The sequence below is a fragment of the Pelodiscus sinensis genome, chromosome 1, assembly GCF_049634645.1.
Source record: "Pelodiscus sinensis isolate JC-2024 chromosome 1, ASM4963464v1, whole genome shotgun sequence".
Lineage (NCBI taxonomy): Eukaryota > Metazoa > Chordata > Testudines > Trionychidae > Pelodiscus > Pelodiscus sinensis.
The window spans coordinates 29,560,405-29,582,061 of record NC_134711.1 but is presented as its reverse complement, the minus strand read 5'-3'; the positions used below and the strand labels follow the sequence as shown (position 1 = coordinate 29,582,061).

General features: G+C 43.2%; 1 protein-coding gene across 5 annotated transcripts in view; it reads right to left on the bottom strand.

Annotated features, from left to right (window-relative positions):
* The window catches only part of GRAMD4 (GRAM domain containing 4), a 125,373-nt gene that overhangs the window by 35,287 nt on the left and 68,429 nt on the right, over window positions 1–21,657 (bottom strand). For all 5 annotated transcript variants that reach the window (XM_075927714.1, XM_075927735.1, XM_075927721.1 and 2 more), the window contains exon 4: window positions 5,583–5,703. In XM_075927714.1, the coding sequence (XP_075783829.1) occupies window positions 5,583–5,703 (121 nt within the window). The remainder of the gene's footprint in view (window positions 1–5,582; window positions 5,704–21,657) is intronic.

Genomic DNA, 21,657 nt, shown 5'->3' with positions numbered 1-21,657 from the left:
CAGCCATTCTATAATTCATTCCAAGATTTCTCTGTATAGGTTGTACCTCTCTGGTCCAGCACCCTCAGAACCTGACTGGGCCCGGACCAGAGAATTTGCCAGACCAAGGGAGGTCAAACCTGCATCCTGGGGTTCTGCTCTCCCTATTGACACTGTCAGATGGTTTAACCAAAAATACCGAACACCCCTCCACCGCAAAAAAAAAAACACACCAGGAAAAAAATTCTGTTGAGGAAAAAAAAAGGGGTAAGACCAAAGTTGTTGGGGGGGGGGGGGGGGGGAGACCCCGACAGCAATTAAGAAAAAAAATTTTTTTTTTAAATCAGCATGGCCCCTTTAAGAAGAGGCTTTTTTGATAGCAGCCATTTTGTTTTTCTGTTTTAGCCACAAGACAAGCCCCTGCGGAACCAGGTAAGCAAAGAGGGGTGGAGGGGACATCCGGGGGCGCCCAGAGAGGAGGTCCAGGCTGGTGGGGGCTGGGCCCGGTTGCTGAGTGTGTTGTAGGTTTGCCACATGTCCTGTATTTTCTGGAAAAAACACCCAGAAAATACTGGACATTTTAGGTGTCCAGTATTTTCTGATTTTTTTTTGTTTACCAGACAGGAGGCAAAAATACCGGACTGTCCAGGTCAATACCGGACACCTACCAACTCTACTCCCCACAATGGTCTAGGACTCCACTGCTGTGCAGAGCTCCACTCTCTCCACAATGGCTTCACTGCTGCCTGGGGCTCTATGCTCCTGCTGGTGGCAGGGGGCTCTGCTATCTCCCCAGCAGCTCTGCTGCAATCCTGAGCTCTGCTATTGCCCAGCAGTTGCACGCTCCTGCCAGTGTCCTGCATCCACTTTGGGCTTCATGCACCACCCAACAACTTTGTTGATGCCTGGGGGAAGCGGAGCTCTCCACCCCCAGCAGCCCCACTGCAGCCCACAGCTCTGCTTTCCACTCAGCGGCTCCACACTCCCCCAGTAGTCTTGGAGTTTGATTAGAAATTTTTTTTAAAAAAATCTCGTGAAAAATCAACACTTTGGGTGCTCTGTGCTCCTCTGCGCACTTCCTCAGTACCCCCCACTATGTCCTGGGGGCTCCATACTCATCTCTGGCAGCCATGCTCCACCTCCCCCCCCAGAAATCACAGGGCTCTGCAGTCCTCCCAATGGCTCTGCTACCTGCAGTACTCCATCTCAGCCCCCTACTTTGGCAATGCTCCTGGCCTCAACCAGACAGCTTAATCCCATGAATGCTTTCAGAGGATCACCTGAGGATGCCGGACCAGTGGTGTTGCCGGATCAGGGAAGTCCGGGTTACAGAATTTCAACCTATACAACTGTATTTTATGTGCAGTACAGTCATCCTGATACATGTTGGGAACCCCAGTTCTGGATTTTCTGACCATACTCCCTTTCCATACTGCTGACTGCTTGGGGGATTACTATAAAGTGGGTGCATAACTGGCTGGATAACCGTATTCAGAGAGTAGTTATTAATGGTTCACAATCCTGGTGGAAAGGTATAACAAGTGGGATTCCACAAGGGGGTCTGTTTTTTGGAAGATATTGGACTGGTTCTGTTCAATATCTTCATCAACGATTTAGATATTGGCATAGAAAGTACGCTTATTAAGTTTGCAGATGATACCAAGCTGGGAGGGGTTGCGACTAATCTGGAAGATAAGGTGATAATTCAAAGTGATCCGGACAAATTGGAGTAATGGTCTGAGGTAAACAGGATAAAGTTTAATAAAGACAAATGCAAAGTGCTCCACTTAGGAAGGAACAATCAGTTTCACACATAGGTTATGTCTACATTGGTGCAATCTTGCGCAAAAGCAGATGCTTTTGCGCCAAAACTTGCTGCCTGTCTACACTAGCCGCGAGTTCTTGCGCAAGAACACGGACGTACTAATGTATGAAGTCAGTGCTTCTTGCGCAAGAACTATGAGATGATAGTTCATAGCATCTTCTGGTTGCATCTGGGGGTCAGGGCCTGTAATTAATTGCTTCAGACAGATTCATAGGATGAATCCACAAACTCCTTTGTTTCAGCCTTGTGCACCTCTAAAATAGTGGACCAAGTACTAGAACTAAGATACAACTTCTGAGCTCCTTCTGCAAGGGAGGTCATGGGGCACACTGACCACTGCCTGCACAAGTCTCACATCACATCGAGTGGGGCAGCATGGCATACAGGAAGAGCTGATTCCTTGTTCAGGTTTCCTAAACCCAGCCCAGATTTTTTTTTTTTTTTTTAATCACATAAATTCTCCTGCAACTAGGAACTCCCACCAAGAAAAATGGTGGGAGGGGAAGGGTTAACTCATTTTAAGGGATACCAGCATTAAAATCAAAGTAAGTCATAGGTTTACTCAGCCTCAAATTATCTTTGCTTGAACATAAGGACTAAATTGATTTATTTTTGAATGGGCTCATATGAAGTAAGGGATAAGGGCTCTTTCTGAAAAGGCTTTATTTTCCGCAAAATCAGAGTCTAGACTGGCTCTTTTTTCCGACAAAGCTCTGTGCAGAAAAAAAGCAGCAGCCATTTTTATGCTAATGAAGTAGGGGAGATTTAAATCCCCTCTTCATTAGCGATTGCGATACATCTAATTTATATCCCTTTTACGAAAAAGGGATGTAGTCTAGACGTAGCCAAAGAGTATAGACTAGGGATTTAAAATCCCATTTAATTGGGCTCCAGCCAATCTGGTTAATCTTTCACATCTCTAGTATAGAGAGACAATGATACTATTCTTCTCAAACTAGGGCAGAAAAACAGTGATTCAATTGTGCCTATGCAAATTAAAGGTTTCTGAAGTTGGAGTGATCTTACATACAAGAATAGGTGAGTTAACACACCAGTTACATATATTCTGATGTCCCTCCTCTTGTTTGAATAAATCTATTATTTTCACATATTAAATTTACTTCAGAGGAAAGATTACAGGTTTACATAAAATACATTGGACTTTCCTTTTTCCCCTACCCACCAAGCACTCCCTCACTTGTGAACAAGCAGCACACTTTATCCAACTAACATTCTAGGTTTGTAGGTTCTTTGCCAACAGAAACAAAGAGAAAGATTCTTACACAGGAGATCCTGTCAACAAAACCATACAGGTCTATGTGTAATTCGCATAAGAAGAAATGCTCTTGGGATGTTGAGAATGTTTTAATCTGTTATGAAACTTTTTAAGAGCAGCTATTGTACATGCAGCCTATCACGAACTCAGGCAGATTCAAAATAAATAAAACAAACAGTGCAGCCAACTGGATGTTTTGGAGATGAGTGTTCTGCAATGCTATGCAAAAGAGCCAGACAAGAACCTGTGATATGGGTACTCATCTCTAACCTTGCAGATCATTTATGCATTCCACTGGCAAAGCACCACAAGCTGCAGCTGCTGTACCAAAGACTGGGCACTCCCCATATATCCCAAAAGAAATGTCTTTTTCTGATGCTTCCCAAACAATGGATGTTGATGTGGGCACTATGGCTGCAAAATCAAAAACCATAAAGAAATTCAGAAGAAAGACGCCAGGTTTTTGGCAAGACAGTCCTCTTAAGCATCCCTTTTCTTCCCTTCACTGATTCTAGTTGCACCATCTGTGTTTGTCTGGGGTACTTACTGGATGCCCACAAAACTGTAGTATCTGAGCTCCTCCGAACTACATAAAAAACAACAATAATCTCTTCTTCCTACTCTACAACTTTAGTAGTTTTAGTTTTGTTCATGTGGGTGAGAGGCCTGTATATGTGCCTGCAAATCATGTAAGGTGTTTCAAAATGAGTTGTCACGTGTAACCGATCAAAAAGGAATGAGACACATTTCATTCAAGTGGAAGACATGCTAGAAAAAAGACTCCTTAAAATAAAGGCCTAGCTGATATGAGAATAAACAGGGAAACTTTCTCAGTGGTGTTGTCCTTTTGGTCTTGCACATATCTACACACTGCACAAAGAGAACAGCAGGCAGAACTGGTGAAAACAAACAAATTTGGGGTTTCTGACAATTTGGAGAATCTATATGCAACTTTTGAATTCCATTGGATATTCTGGACTCTGTATAACCATATCAAACTACAATCCCCATTTTAATTGTAAGGCTAATCTGTGCCTTCTTTATCATTTTCACCTCCATCTTGGTCACAAAATTCCAATGGGTGGAGACACAAGGCATATGGTGGAGGATCTTAATACCTTGGTGATCTTCAATTTAAAAGGAGGTCAATTAAATATTATCAGGAGGAACCAGTCTACCCAAGATAGCCTGGAAACCAGACGAATGATCACTTAACTGGGGGTCTGAGGCTGAACAGTGCATCATCTAATAAAAGGAGCTGGAAGAAATGGAAGGAAGTAAGGCACCAGCCATTTTACAGAGGAAGAACGAAAAGGAAGCTGGCTATATGAAAGAGTGCTTACTTCATGTTTGGAGGAGAAACCATAAAGCAGGACTTGGAACCCTAAAAAAACACTAACTCTGATCCCAAAGAACATTTAACGTGGCAAGGAACCAGAAGCATTTGTTTTTATCTAACATTTTGTAGGATCTAAAGTGAAGGGTAATTGCTTGCAGAAATCCTTTTGCAAAGTCTGTGTTCAAGCTTTAACTATCACATATCCCGGCACAGAGTGCCTGAGGGAGGCAACACCTGAAAAGGAGTAAACTAAAGATCAGTGTTCACATGAAGCAGCTCTGAAATGGAGTGCACTTGAGCCACTGGGGTTTCTTTGGGGGGGGGGGGGGGAGGGAGAGAAGAGATCAGTACTGACACATGCTTTTCTACGGGAAATAAGACATTATTATTAAAAGGGCATTGGAGGGAGGGTTATTAACCAGTGAAATAGTTTACCAAGTTAATACAATGGTAGAGACTCCATTGCAAATTTTGAAACCAAGACTGGGGCTACGTCTAGGCTGCCCCCTCTTGCGCAAGAATATATGCAAATGAGGTGAAATGGTGAATATCGGCATGCTTCATTACATAGTTAATGTGCCACCATTTTGCTCAAGGGGCTTTTGCACAAGAACCCGCTTTTGTGCAAGAGCCGTTCTTCCTGAAAAAAAAACGACAGAATGGCTCTTGTGCAAGAGGGGGATTTTGTGCAAAGGGCTCCTTTTTGCACAAAAGCCCCTTGTACAAAATGGCAGCTTATTAAGTATGCAATGAGGTGCAGTGATATTTACCACTTTGCCTCATTTGCATATTTTCTTGTGCAAGAGGAGGCAGTCTAGACATAGCCCAAATGTTTTTCTAAGAAGCCTATATGTTCTGGCTGGGTTGATTTAGTTGGGATTGGTTCTTCCTTGGGTAGTGGGCTGGACTTGATGACCTTCTGAGGTCTCTTCCAGCTCTATGATTCTAGTTCAAAGGAATTAGAGAGAAGTCCTATGGCCTGTGTTATGCATGAAGACAGATTAGAAATTTACAATAGCCCCAACTTCTGGCTTGCCTACTCTCTCTAGTGAAATCCTGGAGAATAAACAAGCATGGAGTTTTTAAAATGTTGTAATTCATCACTCAGTGCCACTCAGTTTAGCTGACACTTGAGCTATACTTCATGCAGTGATTTCTCTTACCTTGTTTTAAGTACTTCATTGATCTTTTGTTCTAGTTCCAATCTTCTCTGCCGTTCTTTTTCTAGTTCTTGCTTTAAAGTTTCAGCATTTGTTTCTTCTCTGAGCTTCCTGAGCTCTTCCTCTGTTAAGAAAAGAGAGAGAAAAATGATAATTACCTTGAAGTGTTAAGAAAATTCTAAAAAGGCAAAACCATAAAGACAAGTATCCAAATGGACCTCTTTACATGCATTATATCTATGCAAATACACTGTCCAGAAGAAGACAAGGACTGTTTTATACAGTATTTAATGTTATTATTGAATATCTTCATAAAAAAGCAGCAGCATATTTTCAACATATCCATATGTACCACAGAAGGATAACATTGCATTCCTACCAAAAAATGTAGGTTATAATTTTTATAGTCAATGGGGTATTCTGATAGACTTTTCTTAAAAAGTGTGTTGTGTTGAACCAACTAGTACAACCAATGAAAACCATACTTAACAGCTAATAATTCTTTCAGTCTGAGAACTGAAGAGTTTACGGATAGTATCCTTTTCACAACTCCACATTAGTTCCCAATGAAGAAAGGATTCAGTATCAATTCCAGCACTCTCTGAACAAAGGCATGAAATAAAACAAGACAGGAAGGCTCATTAAAATTTTAAAGATGGAAGTTACTCTGCTCAGTATTTTGTTGCTTTAAAAAAAAAAAAACTGCCTTGACAACATGCAGCAGAACAGCTGTAAAGTCTCAAACTCAAAGCAAACCAGACAAGGAAACTGGCTAATCCTGCTATCTGCACAGAAACTGATTTATGCTACAAGTTACTTCATATAAACTAATATCACATGCTTATAAGACTGTCCTCTGACTAGCCATTCAGTGCCTATTCAAATCACTTCTTATGAGACTGGGCTAATCAGAGGATTATGCAATTTGCAAGAACATTTCAACATACTTTTAAGTGACCTTGTGACAGATAGTGGACAGAACATCTTACTCTCCATTTCCCTCCTGTCTATGAATACACACTGAAAGATTACAAAATATTTGGGGTAAAATAAGTAACTCAGGGTAACCGATTAATAGGATGCAACTCTATTTATCGCTAGCTTACTGGTTCAGTTTCCACCTAAGTCCAAAGGGAATTAAAGTTATTAATATAATCAGACTGATGTCTAACAAGGAGTACCTGTAAAAAAAAAAAAAAAAAAAAAAAAGATTGAGTATTAAATGAACATGGAAAGAAATCCACCCTTGAACCATGTCACTGTTGCGGCACATTAGAGAAAGTAGAGGGAGGAAACTTTAATGAGCAGGGCTGGGGTGGGGAACAATTCAGAGTAGTTAAAAGTTAGTAAAATATTGCAACAAAGTGTCAGGGGAACTTTGAGTGTTGGGTAGGAATGTAATGGGCCAAAGAGAAACAAAATATACAGATTTCTCATCGTAGCGTTAAAGAGAAAACAATAGTATAGTGTATATGCACACAGCAAAGCCACTAAGTGGTTCACGTAAACTTCGATTGCCATGAAAGATTTTTGCTTAGACTTTATTCTCTTTCTTCAGTTTGTTTTCATTGATTCAGTCATTTAAAGTTAAATGAAAAAAAAACAGGCATTTGAAAGTTGAGTTGATGTCAGAATCACACTAGGTACAATTTATGAGTTCTCATTGATATTCTGAAACTATTGTGCCATGCAATAGGCATGGATGTGGAGTCTGCCATCTGCTGTCAATCATATAGTGTGTCCCCTCCCACATCAAGTGGATTGTTGGACTTTTAATTTTGTTTCATCTATTCAAGTAGCAATACTTCCAGACAATAGGATGGCTGAAGCTGAGGGAAACCAGATCAACCAAGTTTTTCTGCATAAGGCTGCAGAAGTGGAGAGTGAAAAATCCTCAGCATCATACAGTATTAGAGAAAGCAGATGTTGCTGCTGAGACATACAAACAGAGTCAGATGCACAGGAAAGAACCAGAAAAGAAGAGTGCTCACTGACCTTGAGAGGGAGACTCAATGATGAAGAGAAGGAATCTGGACCCCCTTAGAGGTCTCTGCTCTAAATTCAAAGGACTTTCCAGAACAGTGACAAAGCTGAGGTAGAGAAAGGTGTATGAATGTGTTTATTATTTTGTCTTGATTTGTTTCTCTTATAATACTTAAGTAGAGGGATTTCCATTTAGATTCCTATGCAAAAGAGATTTGTGTGTCTGCTGACTTTCACATGCCCCTGAAGAGGTGAACTGTAAATCCAAAGCACACATTCAGCTGGCGTTCTGGAAAGCATGTGTTTAAGCTAAGGACAGAGTCTGAGTCAGCAGCACTGTTCCCAGTGCTAGGCAGCTGGACTGCAGGGTGTCATTTCTCAGAAGAGGGTGCCAGACAGATGAAACAGGTTAGGTACTTGGATTCTGTTCAGACTCAACAAGTTTCAAGTACAGAGCCCACTTTGCTCTTAGGCCCCATGCACAACCACTTGGTGACTGCCCAGTCAGAGGGGCTCTACCATTTTTGTGTATGACAGTTAGCAATTTATTTTCATGTATAACCTTAATTCTGCTCCCTTGTGCATTCACCCTATACACTGAACGGGGCAGAAGGCTGCTGAAAAAATTTTTTTGGTGGACCGGTGACATTTTATTTGCATGTTTGCATATTCATTGTGCAAATAACATATATGCAAGTATGCAAATAAAATGTTGCTGGCCCACCAAAAGCCCCGGCCCCCAGAGTCCTCCAGGTGCCAGCCCCAACCCCTAAAGCCCCCCACCCCTCCACTACCCCCAGCACCAGCCACTGACCCTGCAGTCTTCTGCACCTAACCTCCCCCAGTGCCAGCTTCCTACCCTCAGAGCCCCCCTGTGCCAGCCCCCCTGGCCCTTGGAGGCCCCCCCCGCACCAGACCCCCCACTGCCAGCTCGTTTCCAGAGCCCTACTGCACCCAACCCTGTCCCGATCCCTCCCCAGTGCCAGTCCCCAATATTAGCCCCATCCCCAAAGCCCCGCAGTGCCAGCCCTGTCCCTATAGCCTCCCCACTATGAACCGCATCCCCAGAGCCACCCAGTGCCAGTTCCCCATCCCGGATGCTGCAGCACACCCCACTGTCAGCCCCCGCCTCTGAGTCCCCCACCCCTTACAGCACCCTAGTACTAGAGCCCCCCAATGCCAGCCCCAACCTCTTACATCCCCTCACCTCAGGAGCACCCCGGCACTAACCCTGCCCTTCCAGTGCCTGACCCATCCCCCTCACCTACTCCTGCACTGCCTCCCAGCTGAGTGCTGCCGCCTGGGTCGCAGCTACTCTAAGGCTGCCATGTTGGACTCCATGTGTCGTCCCCCCCCGCTGTGCAGCAAAGTGCTTTTCCACGTCCGGGAAGAGACCCCACCCCTGCCCGGCGCTGGCAGGCTGAGAGCAGGGCAGGACATGCCTCGCGCAACAGCCACAGCAGGTACAATGTAACCCAACTCCGGCCCCCAGAGCCACGGTGGCCCAGCAACCCGAGTTCCGCAACCCAGGAAACCGCTGCCATAAAGCACAGTTCAGGGATGGGCAAACTGTGGTCCACAGGCTGCATCTCTCCCACTGGACCTTTTCATAAAGCCCTTGAGCTCCCATCAAGAAATGCAGTCAAAGGCTTGCCCCACTCCAACCCTGCTCACTAGCTGGAAAATCGGATGGGGGAAGGGGGCATAACGTGCTCTCTAATCTTTTCCATCCATGTGCAGAATAAATATTTTTATGTGCACCAAAGCATGTGTGAATGTGCACCACCAACAAAAATAAAAACCTAGCTTTGGGCACTCTGCTAATCGCCTGAACAGCATTTGAGTTTCTTATGAGTAGCCGCACAAGTGCACAGGCTACAGGGAACATTAATGGGGGCACTAATTTTTCTGGACATCTCCAAATGGCTGGGGCCCCAAGGCATGCCCATTTGTCCAGTGGCTAATCTGCCAGTGGGAGGAAGTTGGGCCCAGTAGTATGGCGGGTCATAAATGCATTTGCCTACTCAGATGTGGCCCTCAGGACAAAAAGTTGGTCTACCGGTTTGTCTACCGCTGTCATAGTTACTTCTTTCCCTCTGGACCAAAGACACACTCCCACCTGCTTGTTGTACTGGACCAACCTACCAGCATAATTCTTCAGTAATTGCAATGTACAGTTTTAGCACCACCACAAGTGATTGTACAAAAGCACCCAGCAATCTTCGTCAGAGAGTCATGTCTCACTCTATTAAAAAGCCTTAAGTGCTGTATAAATACAAATTTTAGAAGGTCATTAACACAATGAAGGGAAGTCACCTCTGCCCTATAAGTACTGTGAGCTGACCCAGCTGAACAAGTTTGTGTCATAAGATCTGAGTACAATTATCTTTAGGCTAGATAAGCATGTAGTACAACAGAACCTAATTGCAGAAATCAATAGCAATGGAATGAGTTTCCCAAACAACTTTAGGATCTTCGCTTTTTCCAAAGCATCCCTCCTTCACCACCACTGCCTTCCTCAAATCCTGTATGTCTGATCTAGATTGAGAGCAAGACAGTTATCTGCATCAAGAAATGTCTCAATTTCAAGAGGTTGCAATAATACAAAAGGCATTTAGGTCATTCAGACATCTATAGCTCTGTGCAGATAAGGAAAATACTGATGTGTGGATCATCAAATATCCTTTCATGACAACAGCTACCTTTAAGACCACTTTTTTATTAGACTCAATAATTTTGAAATGCCACCATTAATTTTTGACAATGTTGAAGAAAATAAAATAAAATAAAATAAAATAAAAATAAAATAAAATGCCACATTATAGATGGGGAAGACTCATTATAGCAGCAAACTAGATTTGAGATCTCATCACAAAAGCACACAAAGTAAGGAGGATAGTCTTCTCTTAATGCTGATTGCGAACTGCTGTAGTATCTATTGTGCCTTTTGCCAGAAAATCTATGTATCAACACAGCTTGCTAAATATAGAGGTATATGACACACTGGCAGACCAGGTGCCAGCACATTTCAAGGTCAATGGACCTCACTGAATGCTGATAAATGCATAGTTGGAAGTCAGTCAAGCTCATTTGTATACTGGTGTTGTTAAAACAGGTATCAGAGTTTTAAGATTGTGTTAGTATTTATACTTTATGAAATACCTATTACATGCTATATGTAGTAATATTTATATCTGTATCTCACATTATAGGGTAATATTTAAGTGCTTGCTCTGTAACTATGAAAATGTTTGATAAGACTATAAACCTCATAATCAAACAAGAAGCATTACTAAATATGAATTATCAGATGATACAAAGTGTGTCATCTCTTTGGCATAAAAGACCTATAGATCCCAATCAAACCACTGTGGAACATCAGTGGACAAAACTTTATTGATTGCTTTCCCAAACACCAATGAAGAGGGTATGTACACAAGCCCTCATCCAATCACAGCTTGAAGACTGGAAGAAAGGAATTCCTGTTAAGGAGAAATGTACCATTACGTTGCTTAAAAGTTGAAGTACCACTATGTTGCTTAGAAGACGTTCTAAGCATAAGCAAGGTATTCCCAAGAATGTAGTGTTGTAGTAGCCTTGTCAGTCCTAGGATGACACACACAAGGTGGGAGAAATAATATCTTCCATTGAACCAGCCTTTGTTGGTGAGAGACTCACTTTCAATATTACACAGAGCTCTTTTTCATGTCTGGGAAATGTACTTAAATTGTCAGTGTTAGAAACAAGGTAGACCTGCATATCATAACAGCTGCTGTTACAGTTTGAAACCCAAGATTAACCCATTAGTGTGTATGCTTACCTGCATTAACTTTGTAACCCTAACCATTCCCTTTTTTATTAATAAATCTTCCGTTCGTTTTTTTTCCTTAGGATGGGTATGAAGTGCAATCTTTGGAAAGAGTGTACTACAATGCAATTAACCAGGGGTAAGTGACACGGGATGTGAATGACTAGGCGAGTAGTCACTTCCCCCCACTTGCTGCCTCTATCAGAAAGAGGCAGCAAGCAGGGAGGGGAGGGAGAGGGTGCTTCAAAGCAGCAGCACAGCATGGAGCCCAGGGTCATCTGGGGACTCCCCCACTAACCCTGGGCTCCATGAGACGCTGCCACTTTGAAACACTGCAGGGAGCACAGGGAGAGCAGCCATGAGGCTGTTGTTACACTACAAAGGCAGAGGCTCCCTCACTGACTAGTCAAATAGTCTATTCAAATTGCATCAACTATTTGATTAACCAGTTCATCTAAATTTAACATCCCTATAAGTGATTTCATTAGTGATCTGGATGGCGGGTTGGATTGCACCTTCAGCAAGTCTGTGGATGACACTAAGATGCAGGGGGGAGGTAGATGGGCTGGATCACAGGGCCCCTTTGCGGTTGTCACCTGGTGGGCTGATCAAGCCACTGATACCTGACTTCCTGCCCTCTGCACCACCCTGTCATGCAGGGGCAGATCCTCTTGTCTTCCCCAGACCAGGTATAGAGTTGACATTACTGCCCCCAAGCAGAGCAACACATATGGTGAGCCAGCTCAGCGCTGGAAGGACATCACTATAAGATCTGACAATACCTAAGCAGGATTTAAGTGATAGCAAAGGAAAACAGACAGATCAAAGTAAGTTACTAAGTTAAAATAAACAACATGCCAGCTAATTCTAATACAGTAAGAAACTTGTTACATGCAAATTCTTACCCTAACAGCTGTTCTTATCTCAGGGCAGAATTGATCTTTTTCTTATCTGGATCCAGCAGCTTTGCATTCACCCTTTTGCTACAGTTCTTCGTGTCCAGATCTTTTCACGTGCATACTCTTAGAGGTGGAGGAGGTAATTTCAAAAGCCAGCTGAAGACAAATACCCAACTGTTTTCCATTCCTTAAACAGACTTTCTCTAACGTGGGAACCCTTTGTTCAATCTCTCCATCCCCATAGATAAGTACCAGATTCAAGATGGATTCCAGTACCAGGTGATATGGTCACATGTCTTTCTAGGATCAACCACAGTTTGGGTTCACAGGAAAAATAAAACCATTTATGGATCATAAGTTTCTAAAGTAATATTAATGGCCTTCATTAGCCCATTTAGAACTAATATCAGATTCACAATTCATATTTCTAACTTCATATACAAGAATGATTCGGGCACAAAAATAGTATATACAGATTCAACAGATAGTAACTTTAAAAGTGATGTTATATTGCCTGTGCTGCATAAAGCATCTTCAAGATACGCATATTCATATACTAATTTTCATAAAGCATGGGAGGGGCCCTGTGTTAGTAGGAATATGATTCAGAGTGACCTAGACAAATTGGAGGATTGGGGCAAAAGAAATCTAATGAATTCAACAAGAACAAGTGCAGAATCTAGCACTTCAAACAGAAGAATTCCATGCACTATTTGGCACTGGTGAGGCTATATCTGGAATATTGCATCCAGTGTTGGGCCCCACACTACAGAAAATATGTGGACAAATTGAAGAATGCCCAGTGGAGGACAATGAAAATGATTAGGAGGCTGGGGCTCATGACTGACGAGGAGAGGCTGAGGGAAACTGGCTTATCTGAAGAGAAAAGTGAGGGGGGATCGGATAGCAGCCTTCAACTACCTGAAGGGGAGTTCCAGGATATTTTCAGTGGTATCAATTGACAGAACAATGAGCAATAATCTCAAAATTGCAGTGGGGCAGGTCAAAATTGAATATTATGAAAAAGTATTTCCCTAGGAGGGTGTGAAGCACTGGAATGGGTAAGCTATGGAGGTGGCGAAATCCCCATCCTTGGAGGATTTTAAAGTCAAGCTTGACAAAGTCCTGGCTGGAATAATTTTGTTGGGGTTGACCCTCCTTCAAGCAGAGGGCTGAACTAGATGACCTCCTGAGGTCTCTTCCAACCCTAATCTATTATTCTATGACTTGTCCTTCAGGACTGGGCATACTCTGAATATAAAGTGATTTTTGGTGTAAGAGATCCTCCAGCATAAAGGCAGGTCTGCCTGGTCAGTAAGAAGGTGGAACAAAATACTCCAGGGCACTGTGAGATTCCATGAAAAAGTTGTTACATACAGTGCTTGTGGAGTTCCACACTTGTTACTTGGCTGCCAATTTCTATTTATAGAACATACAACCAATCTGGCAATCCTTGACAATCTGCCCTGAGTTGATACCCTCATTCATGAGCCACTCCAAGCAATCTACATTATGTTTGTGTGTGATAGTGCATCAAATTTCAATGCAGTGCTGCAGTACAGCCTATAAGGCAAGATATATGTTTATCAAAGCAGAACAGGATCAGGCACTATATTATATTGACTTTGAGGGCAAGGGACCTAACAGAAGCGGTAATGGAAAGTTTAAATATATCCTCTAGTCACAGACAGTTAAACACTGGTGTTTCCCAGTGTAAGCTTAAGACAGAAATAGTTCTCTATGCCCGTGTTAATTATGGCAAATCCGCTATGACTCCCTAAATACTATTTCAGTTCAAGCACGTTGTGTAATCGGTACAGACTAATACACTAAATCCCAGTCACTCACTGGGAAACTGGATCTGTCAGCAACATAGGGAGTGCCAGACACGATAAAATGATTTTAGTATTTACTACCAGCTTTCTTTTTTCCCCTCTAAAGCTAACTTTTAAAGTTTTCCAAGAGGATTGGTCATACAGTATTGCTTGCAGAGTGTCAGCATCTGGCTGACCAAGTTCTTGACATATTAACTGGAAGTCTTCTCTCTATTGCTCTGATACAGATTTCACTCAAAGCCAGTATCCCCAATATCAGTAATAAAAATAAACTAACATTTACAGGCACTCCCCGGGTTACGTACAAGATAGGGACTGTAGGTTTGTTCTTAAATTGAATCTGTATGTAAGTCGGAACCGGCGTCAGCCACTGCTGAAACTGATCAGTTTCAACCGCAGCTGAATCTGGATGCCAGTTCTGACTTACATACAGATTCAACTTAAGAAACACCAGCGTCCCCAAGTCAGCTGCTGCTGAAACTGATCAGCGGCTGATTCCAGGAAGCCTGGGGCAGAGCAACTCTGCCTCGGGCTTCCTGTAGTCAGCCGCTGGTCAGTTTCAGCAGCGGCTGACTTGGGGACGCCTGGGGCAGAGCAGCTGGGGTGCTGCTGGGTTGCTCCAGTAGCACGGCTCCTCGGCGCTACTGGAGCAACCCAGCAGCACCCCAGCTGTTCTGCCCCAGGCGTCCTGATTCAACCGCTGCTGAAACTGACCAGCAGCGGCTGAATCAGGACGCCTGGGGCAGAGCAGCTGGGGTGCTGCCGGGTTCATAGAATCATAGAATAATAGGACTGGAAGGGACCTCAAGAGGTCATCGAGTCCAGCCCCCCGCCCTCAAGGCAGGACCAAGCTCCACCTACACCATCCCTGACAGATGTCTATCTAACCTGTTCTTAAATATCTCCAGAGCGGCGCTGTGGGACCAACCCGGCAGCCCCCAGTTGCTCTACCCCAGGGGTAGGCAAGAAAAGCCTGGTCTGCTGGGGGGGGCACTAGCTGCACCCCCCTTCCCCCCCCCAGCAGACCAGGGAGATGGAGAGCAAAGCCGCGGAGCACGCCCGCAGCGGGACAGCCCAAGCGCGCCCGGGCTGTCCCGCTGCGGGCATGCTCCAAGGCTTTGCTCCCTGTCTCCCTGCAGACCAGGGAGATGGGGAGCAAAGCCGCTAGAGCACTTATGGAAAGTCGCCCAGGCAAACGAGCAAAGCCGCCGAGGCAGCGGGACTCCCGCCGCCTGGGCGGCTTTGCTCATGTGTCCCCGGTCTGCTGGGGGGGGGGGGTCCAGCGGCTTTGCTGGACCACCCCCCACCCCAGCAGACCAAGGAGACCGGGTGAAGCTTCTCTCGCCCCTGAGGACACAGGTGGCGACCCGCCACACGTGAGCTCCGGGGCGAGAAAAGCCCCGTTCGTAAGTGCGGGGACTGCCTGTACATGTTAAGTCAACCACACAGATCAATATCCTATTCCCTCCTGCTATCACTGGGGTATATCAAATTTCTCAAACATTCAGAGGAAAGTCGCAGAGGGGTAGCTGTGTTAATCTGTAACTTAAACAATGCATGGTCCTTCAGCACCTTAGAGACTAACCAAAAATGTATCATGAGTGGACCCAAACGCACTTCTTCAGATGAATGGAGTAAGGAGTCCAGAGGTACAAATAAAAAGCAGAAAAAAAAGGGGATGGAGAGGGGAGAAGAAGAAAAAAATGTTGTCAACTAGAGTGTCAGTGCTAAATGAGACTAAAAGTGGGCTGCAAGAGCCCAATACTGTACTTAGCTTTTGACGTCATTAGGGTGTTGATACAGAGGCAGTGGGGAGGAGGAGGGGAATGCATGCAGTCGACAGAATTAACCAATAAGCCCAGGCTTATCGGTTAATTGTGTAGTCGTCTACATGTTTATATCTTTACTCCTGAGCACTGCTGAAAAGCTGATTATGGTGGTGGGAGGCGCTGGGAAGAGGAAGAAAAGATGATCTGCAGCGCTGTCTGTTTTTGCTGAGCACCCAATATTTTCTCCGTAAGTGCTCTAGCCCCAGAGCACCCACAGAGTCAGCGCCTATGCTTGGGATAGAAACTTTCTGGCTTTCACCAAAGTTGTTGGTTTTGGGGAGGTTTTTGTGTTGTTTATATATCCAGAAACAAAGTTATCTTAAATTTGTATTTACATTGCCTGCCCGCCCCCGCCCCGCTGCCTCTGTATCAACAGATATCCAGATGAGTGAATATGGAACTTGTCCTAGATGTTTGTGTGTGTATACTTACAGCAGACTAAATGCTGCATGCACCATTCTCTTCCTGCTTATACTATCGTGATAGCTGCAGTGATTCATATCTCAGAACAAAGGTGACACTACAGCGTTGCATATATGATGAATACTATAAAAAACAGTTGCAATTTCCAATACATTGGTATCTGCAAGAGTTTCCCTACTCTTACTTCTGTGAGAGTTTCAAGGAAAAACAGAATTAACACAAAGTCTTTTCTCACTACGGGCCTCTCCCCTTAATCCTTTTATCATTCAAATACGTCAAACCGCACTGGTCTGTATAAAATGTATTCGTATTCATTTTTCAATCAAAAGTCAGTTTTCAGGGTACAGTCAAAGTAACATGAGTCAGATTCACCCCTATTTCCTACAATAACTGAAAATATATTGTACAGGAAATTCTCAGAGTTAGTTCGTTCTATTAACTGTCATGAGTAGCATCCTGCTTTCAAAACATAATCCTATTTGTATTAATTTCTAATTGACAACATACTTTAACTTCAAATATCACATGTGTTTAAGAAGGCAGTTCAACAAACTGTGTCAAGCACTGCAGATATGCAACGATGGAAGATACTGGATTTTGCCATCTGAATGGAAACCCACATCTTAAGAAGAGGGACATATAAATCTGAAAGCTTGTCTCTCTCATCAACAGATGCTGATCCAATAAAACATACTGCCTCACCCAACTTGTCTCTTCAAGCACTGCAGAGCCAAAAGATGTTGGTCATCATATCCTATATCAGTGTTTCTCAACTATATATATGTACCCCTTTTTTTAAAAAAAAAAAGTAAGAATTCCATTTTAAAAAAATTATAAGTACCCCCAGTACCTACAGTTTTCAGACACACACAATTGTTTTCTACCATTGCAACACATTTGTTTAATCAACTTAATAGTAGCTGGGTGGGTGATGAAATTTTTGGGTGTAAAAAGGACAAAAGTAATAAAGCGCTGTAAAACTTAAAACAAAAATTCAGTTCTCTCCAAATTTCAGTTGTGTTGACATACCCCCCCAGACTTCTCACAAGTACCCCTAAGGGTACTTAACATAAGAACAGCCATACTGGGTCAGACCAAAGGTCCATCTAGCCCAGTATCCTGTCTGCCAACAGTGGCCAGCACCAGATGCCCCAGAGAGGGTGGACCGAAGACAATGATCTAGCGATTTGTCTCCTGCCATCCCTCTCCAGCTTCTGACAAACAGAGGCCAGGGACACCATTTTATCCCCTGGCTAATAGCCTTTTATGGATCTAATCTCCATGAAATTATCTAGCGTCTCTTTAAACTCTATTATAGTCCTAGCCTTCACAGCCTCCTCTGGCAAGGAGTTCCACAGGTTGACTACACACTGTGTGAAGAAGAACTTTCTTTTATTCGTTTTAAACCTACTTGTACCACTGGTTGAGAAACACTGTCCTATATCATGATTTAATTGTTATAAAACCTCAACAGAAGAAAGAATTTCATACATAATACAAGTTAAATAGTGGCAAATGTGAAAAATCTCAAACAATATGTGCTTAGATACAAACATCCCTACCTGGAAAAAAGTACCATCATACCTTGCCACTGCAGTCAAAATTTGTTACTTGTGCAGTGCACAGAAAGCGGACGAAACAGAAACAGGTGGAAGGAGGAGAATTGCCTGAAGAACTTGAGTGTGGTTTTTCCACAGACAAGCATGATTATTACTATTTAAAGTGGCAGGTTACCTCCTCCTTTTGCCACTTCTGAAGGGAGTCCTGCATGCGATAACCTCTCTCTGTACAATATTCTTTGTTATTCTGAACCATTCTTCTCAAAATACAAAGTCCTCACAGCTAGTCAAACTTGTTCATAATGAGAGAAAAGGAAGTGCTCTTTACCTCATTCAGATTGCCTCTGAAATGTGACCATGAATAATAGGAAAGGAAGTTAGACAGCCAGGCTACATCTACATTGCCCCTTTTCCGGAAGGGGCATGCTAATTTTTCAGATCGTAATAGGGAAATCCGCGGGGGATTTAAATATCCCCCGCGGCATTTAAATAAAAATGTCCGCCGCTTTTTTCCGGCTTTTAGAAACGCCGGAAAAGAGCGTCTACACTGGCCCCGATCCGGCCCGATCCTCCGGAAAAAAGCCCTTTTCCGGAGGATCTCTTATTCCTACTTCGAAGTATGCATGCGTGGTATTGACGTGGATGTGTGGGGCTGGGTTGCTTCACGCACACCCCCCAGTTTGGGAACCCATGATCTAGAAGTTGGGGAACAACGCTCCCTAACTACAAGCCAAAGCTGTATGAAAAGCACACTCGCTCTATCCACTGGCAATTGAATAAGTGCATATTTTCTAGAACAGTCTAAAGTTTAGACAAAGTAACTTCTGCTTTTGGACACAGATTATCACGGGACTTCCCAGTTGACACAGAATAATGAATCTTGAACAAGCCTATTTCTCCAACCAGCACCACCACAGCACTTTTCAGTGAGCTGACAGCAAAGTGGTGATTACTAAAATGCTTCTTATTGAAGTGCTGACAAAGCATCTTTTGTGACCAGATTTTTGGATAATTTAACTTCAACATCAGCACACACAACACAGCCAGCACTAGAGCAATATATCATAGGAACTGAAGGGAAACAAGAAATAAAAGAAATAGGATTAGATTTCATTCACTTCTGGACAGTCAAACAATTTTATATTTCACACAAGCTCCAATTCTACAAAAAGTGCTCACATAATAGACTTTATTCATGTGAGTAGACCCATTTAACTCAGAAGAATACATGTTCACACTCAAGAAATCATAAAACAGATACCCCTAAAGACATGATCATTTTTAAACCAATCTTTTTTTTTAAAAAGCCTCAGAGAAAAACAACTCAGCTTTTACCCAATTCCATGTACGTATTTCAGGGTGAAAGTTTAGTTGTAGATGTGTACTCTGCGGAGCACAGTTTGAGAAACACTGCTCTAGGCTTTCCCCTTTTCACTTGCAAGCACTATCCCCTGTTTTCTTCACTGGGTACAGATACAACGAAGCAAGACTACATCACTCCCATTATCAAATGAATTCCACTGGCTCCCCATTCATATCACGGTCCAGAATAAAATACATCTTAGATCACCTCTGATATCACAGCCCTTCCCTTATTTTACACAAATGGAAGCCTCATCTTAACCCATTCTGTGCATTTCACACATTTATAGTTTGAAAATACATTGCAGCATTTTAATGCACTTTTGGGTTCTCTGAGGACTGCTGATCTTTTCAAACTATTTTAAAACCAGAAAACAGATGGAAGCTCTTGCAATAAGGCAAATACTTGCAAACTATCTCCACTATAACACAAACATACAAGACATTAGGAAAGATCTGAAAACTACCAAGTTTCATTTAACTGGAAAAAATTGAACATGCCATGGTGGAGGCAGCAGGATAGATAAACCTGGGTTATGGAGTAGCATGTAAAAGAGATTTGCAGCTTATATTACAATATTTGACAAGTTATGAAAGGAAGCCTACACCAAAAAGAGGACCAAGATAATAAAAGGTTTATATGCCCCACTTCCAGCCAGGAGGGAATTCTCCTGCACAGGAATTGAGCAAGATAGCTGAAGGCTATCCTTTTAGGAACAAGCCTGACCAAGAGGGCTTGCTGAAGGTGGGATCACAGCATGCACGGCTTAGGAGATTCTAGGCAGGTGGAAGCACTGCTGCCCATAAGCAGGCAACTATCTTTTAGAAACCATCCAGGACATTGAAAATTGTGCTGGATTTATCTGCAGTTCATGTCCCATTGGGGCTATGCAACTGGGGAGCTGAAGAAAGTCCCTTAATTGAGTTTTCCCAGAGCTGAGCGAATCTCAGTGTCTGTAATACTCTGCTAAGCACTGTGATCCCCATCTCTGTGTCAGTACTGGAGGAAGCCATAGCACCTGGTTCAGCAAGACAGAGTAAAGGTTCAGGAAGGCAGGAGGTTGGCCTCAGTGGTATTTCAGCACATAAGTGGGTCATAAGTGGGATCTCCATGACTGAGCCTTTTACAAAGATTTGACAGTGCAGGTTTGACTTCCCTGTTCCAGCACCATCGGGACCTGACCGGTCCTGAACAAGAGATTCTGCCAGGCCAGGGACAGTCTCCTGCCACTGGCCCCAAACCCCATCACCTGATGCTAGTCTGCCTTGTCATCCCCTACTTGGCTGCTTGCTGAGCTGCTGCCAGCTCCCTGGGCAACATAGGCTCCAACTCCTGTGACAGGGCTGCTGACCCCACCCTCCAGGGGGCTGCCGACCTTGTTGCCCCTCCCATTCTTAGGCTCCTGTGCTCTCTAGTCCCGGAACATCTCTGATCCTGCCAGATGAGGAATATTGCCGGACCAGAGCGTGCTGGTTTTTGGAGGTACAACCTATAGTTCCAGGAGACATGCAGAGTTCCATTCTGAAGGTGATTCAGGGGGTGATTCTGGGCCCTTATTAAGTGCGAGATTTGCCTATGAATTAGAACAGAAATTAGGAGACCAGAGTTCCATTTCCAATACTGATTCGCAGCAAAAGTCACTATCAAACCACAATCTCACAGGTAGAGCTTGACCTAAATCACAAGCACAAAGCTAATCATCAAGTAATATAGCATTCAACATTGTCTAACATAAAAATGTAACGATCTGAAAAAAATGTAAATTCAGCTAAATCATTTAAAATGTGCAGCAAAATCAGAACATTTTAATGGTTACCGACAAGTGAGATCCGATATTCCTTTAGGAAAATAACTAATAAAAGTTTTTTTTTAAACTTTTATAACTCCTCGCTGCTAAGTACAAAAGCAATACACAAAGTCTACTACTTAAATCAAGATTTCCTGCTTGCTGATTTAAATCAATCCATATAAGCCAGACACTTAGAGAAAATGTAAAGCCACAGCCATGATGTGGGAGTGATGTGGATTCTGTAAGGTATATATAAGATACCAAAACGAAACATCTAAGAATGCAACTCATTTTCTGGGGCTCGATATTCATGATAATCAGGGCATCAAAGCTAAGGATTACATCTGGACATCTGATGGGAGATGGAGTCATAAGCAAATCTGTTGAAATAATTATACTGACAGTGTCACAGTAGATAAAATAAGGCTTTTAAATTCAAAAGAACCAAGTAAAATACTTCACAGCCTTTCACTGTTCACCTAAAGTTTAGCTGCCTCTCAATTTCCTACTCCTATGACTAACTACAGTCTTGTGTACCACCCTAAACTATTCCTTCATATCCTCACTTTGCACTACTGATATTAAGTAGC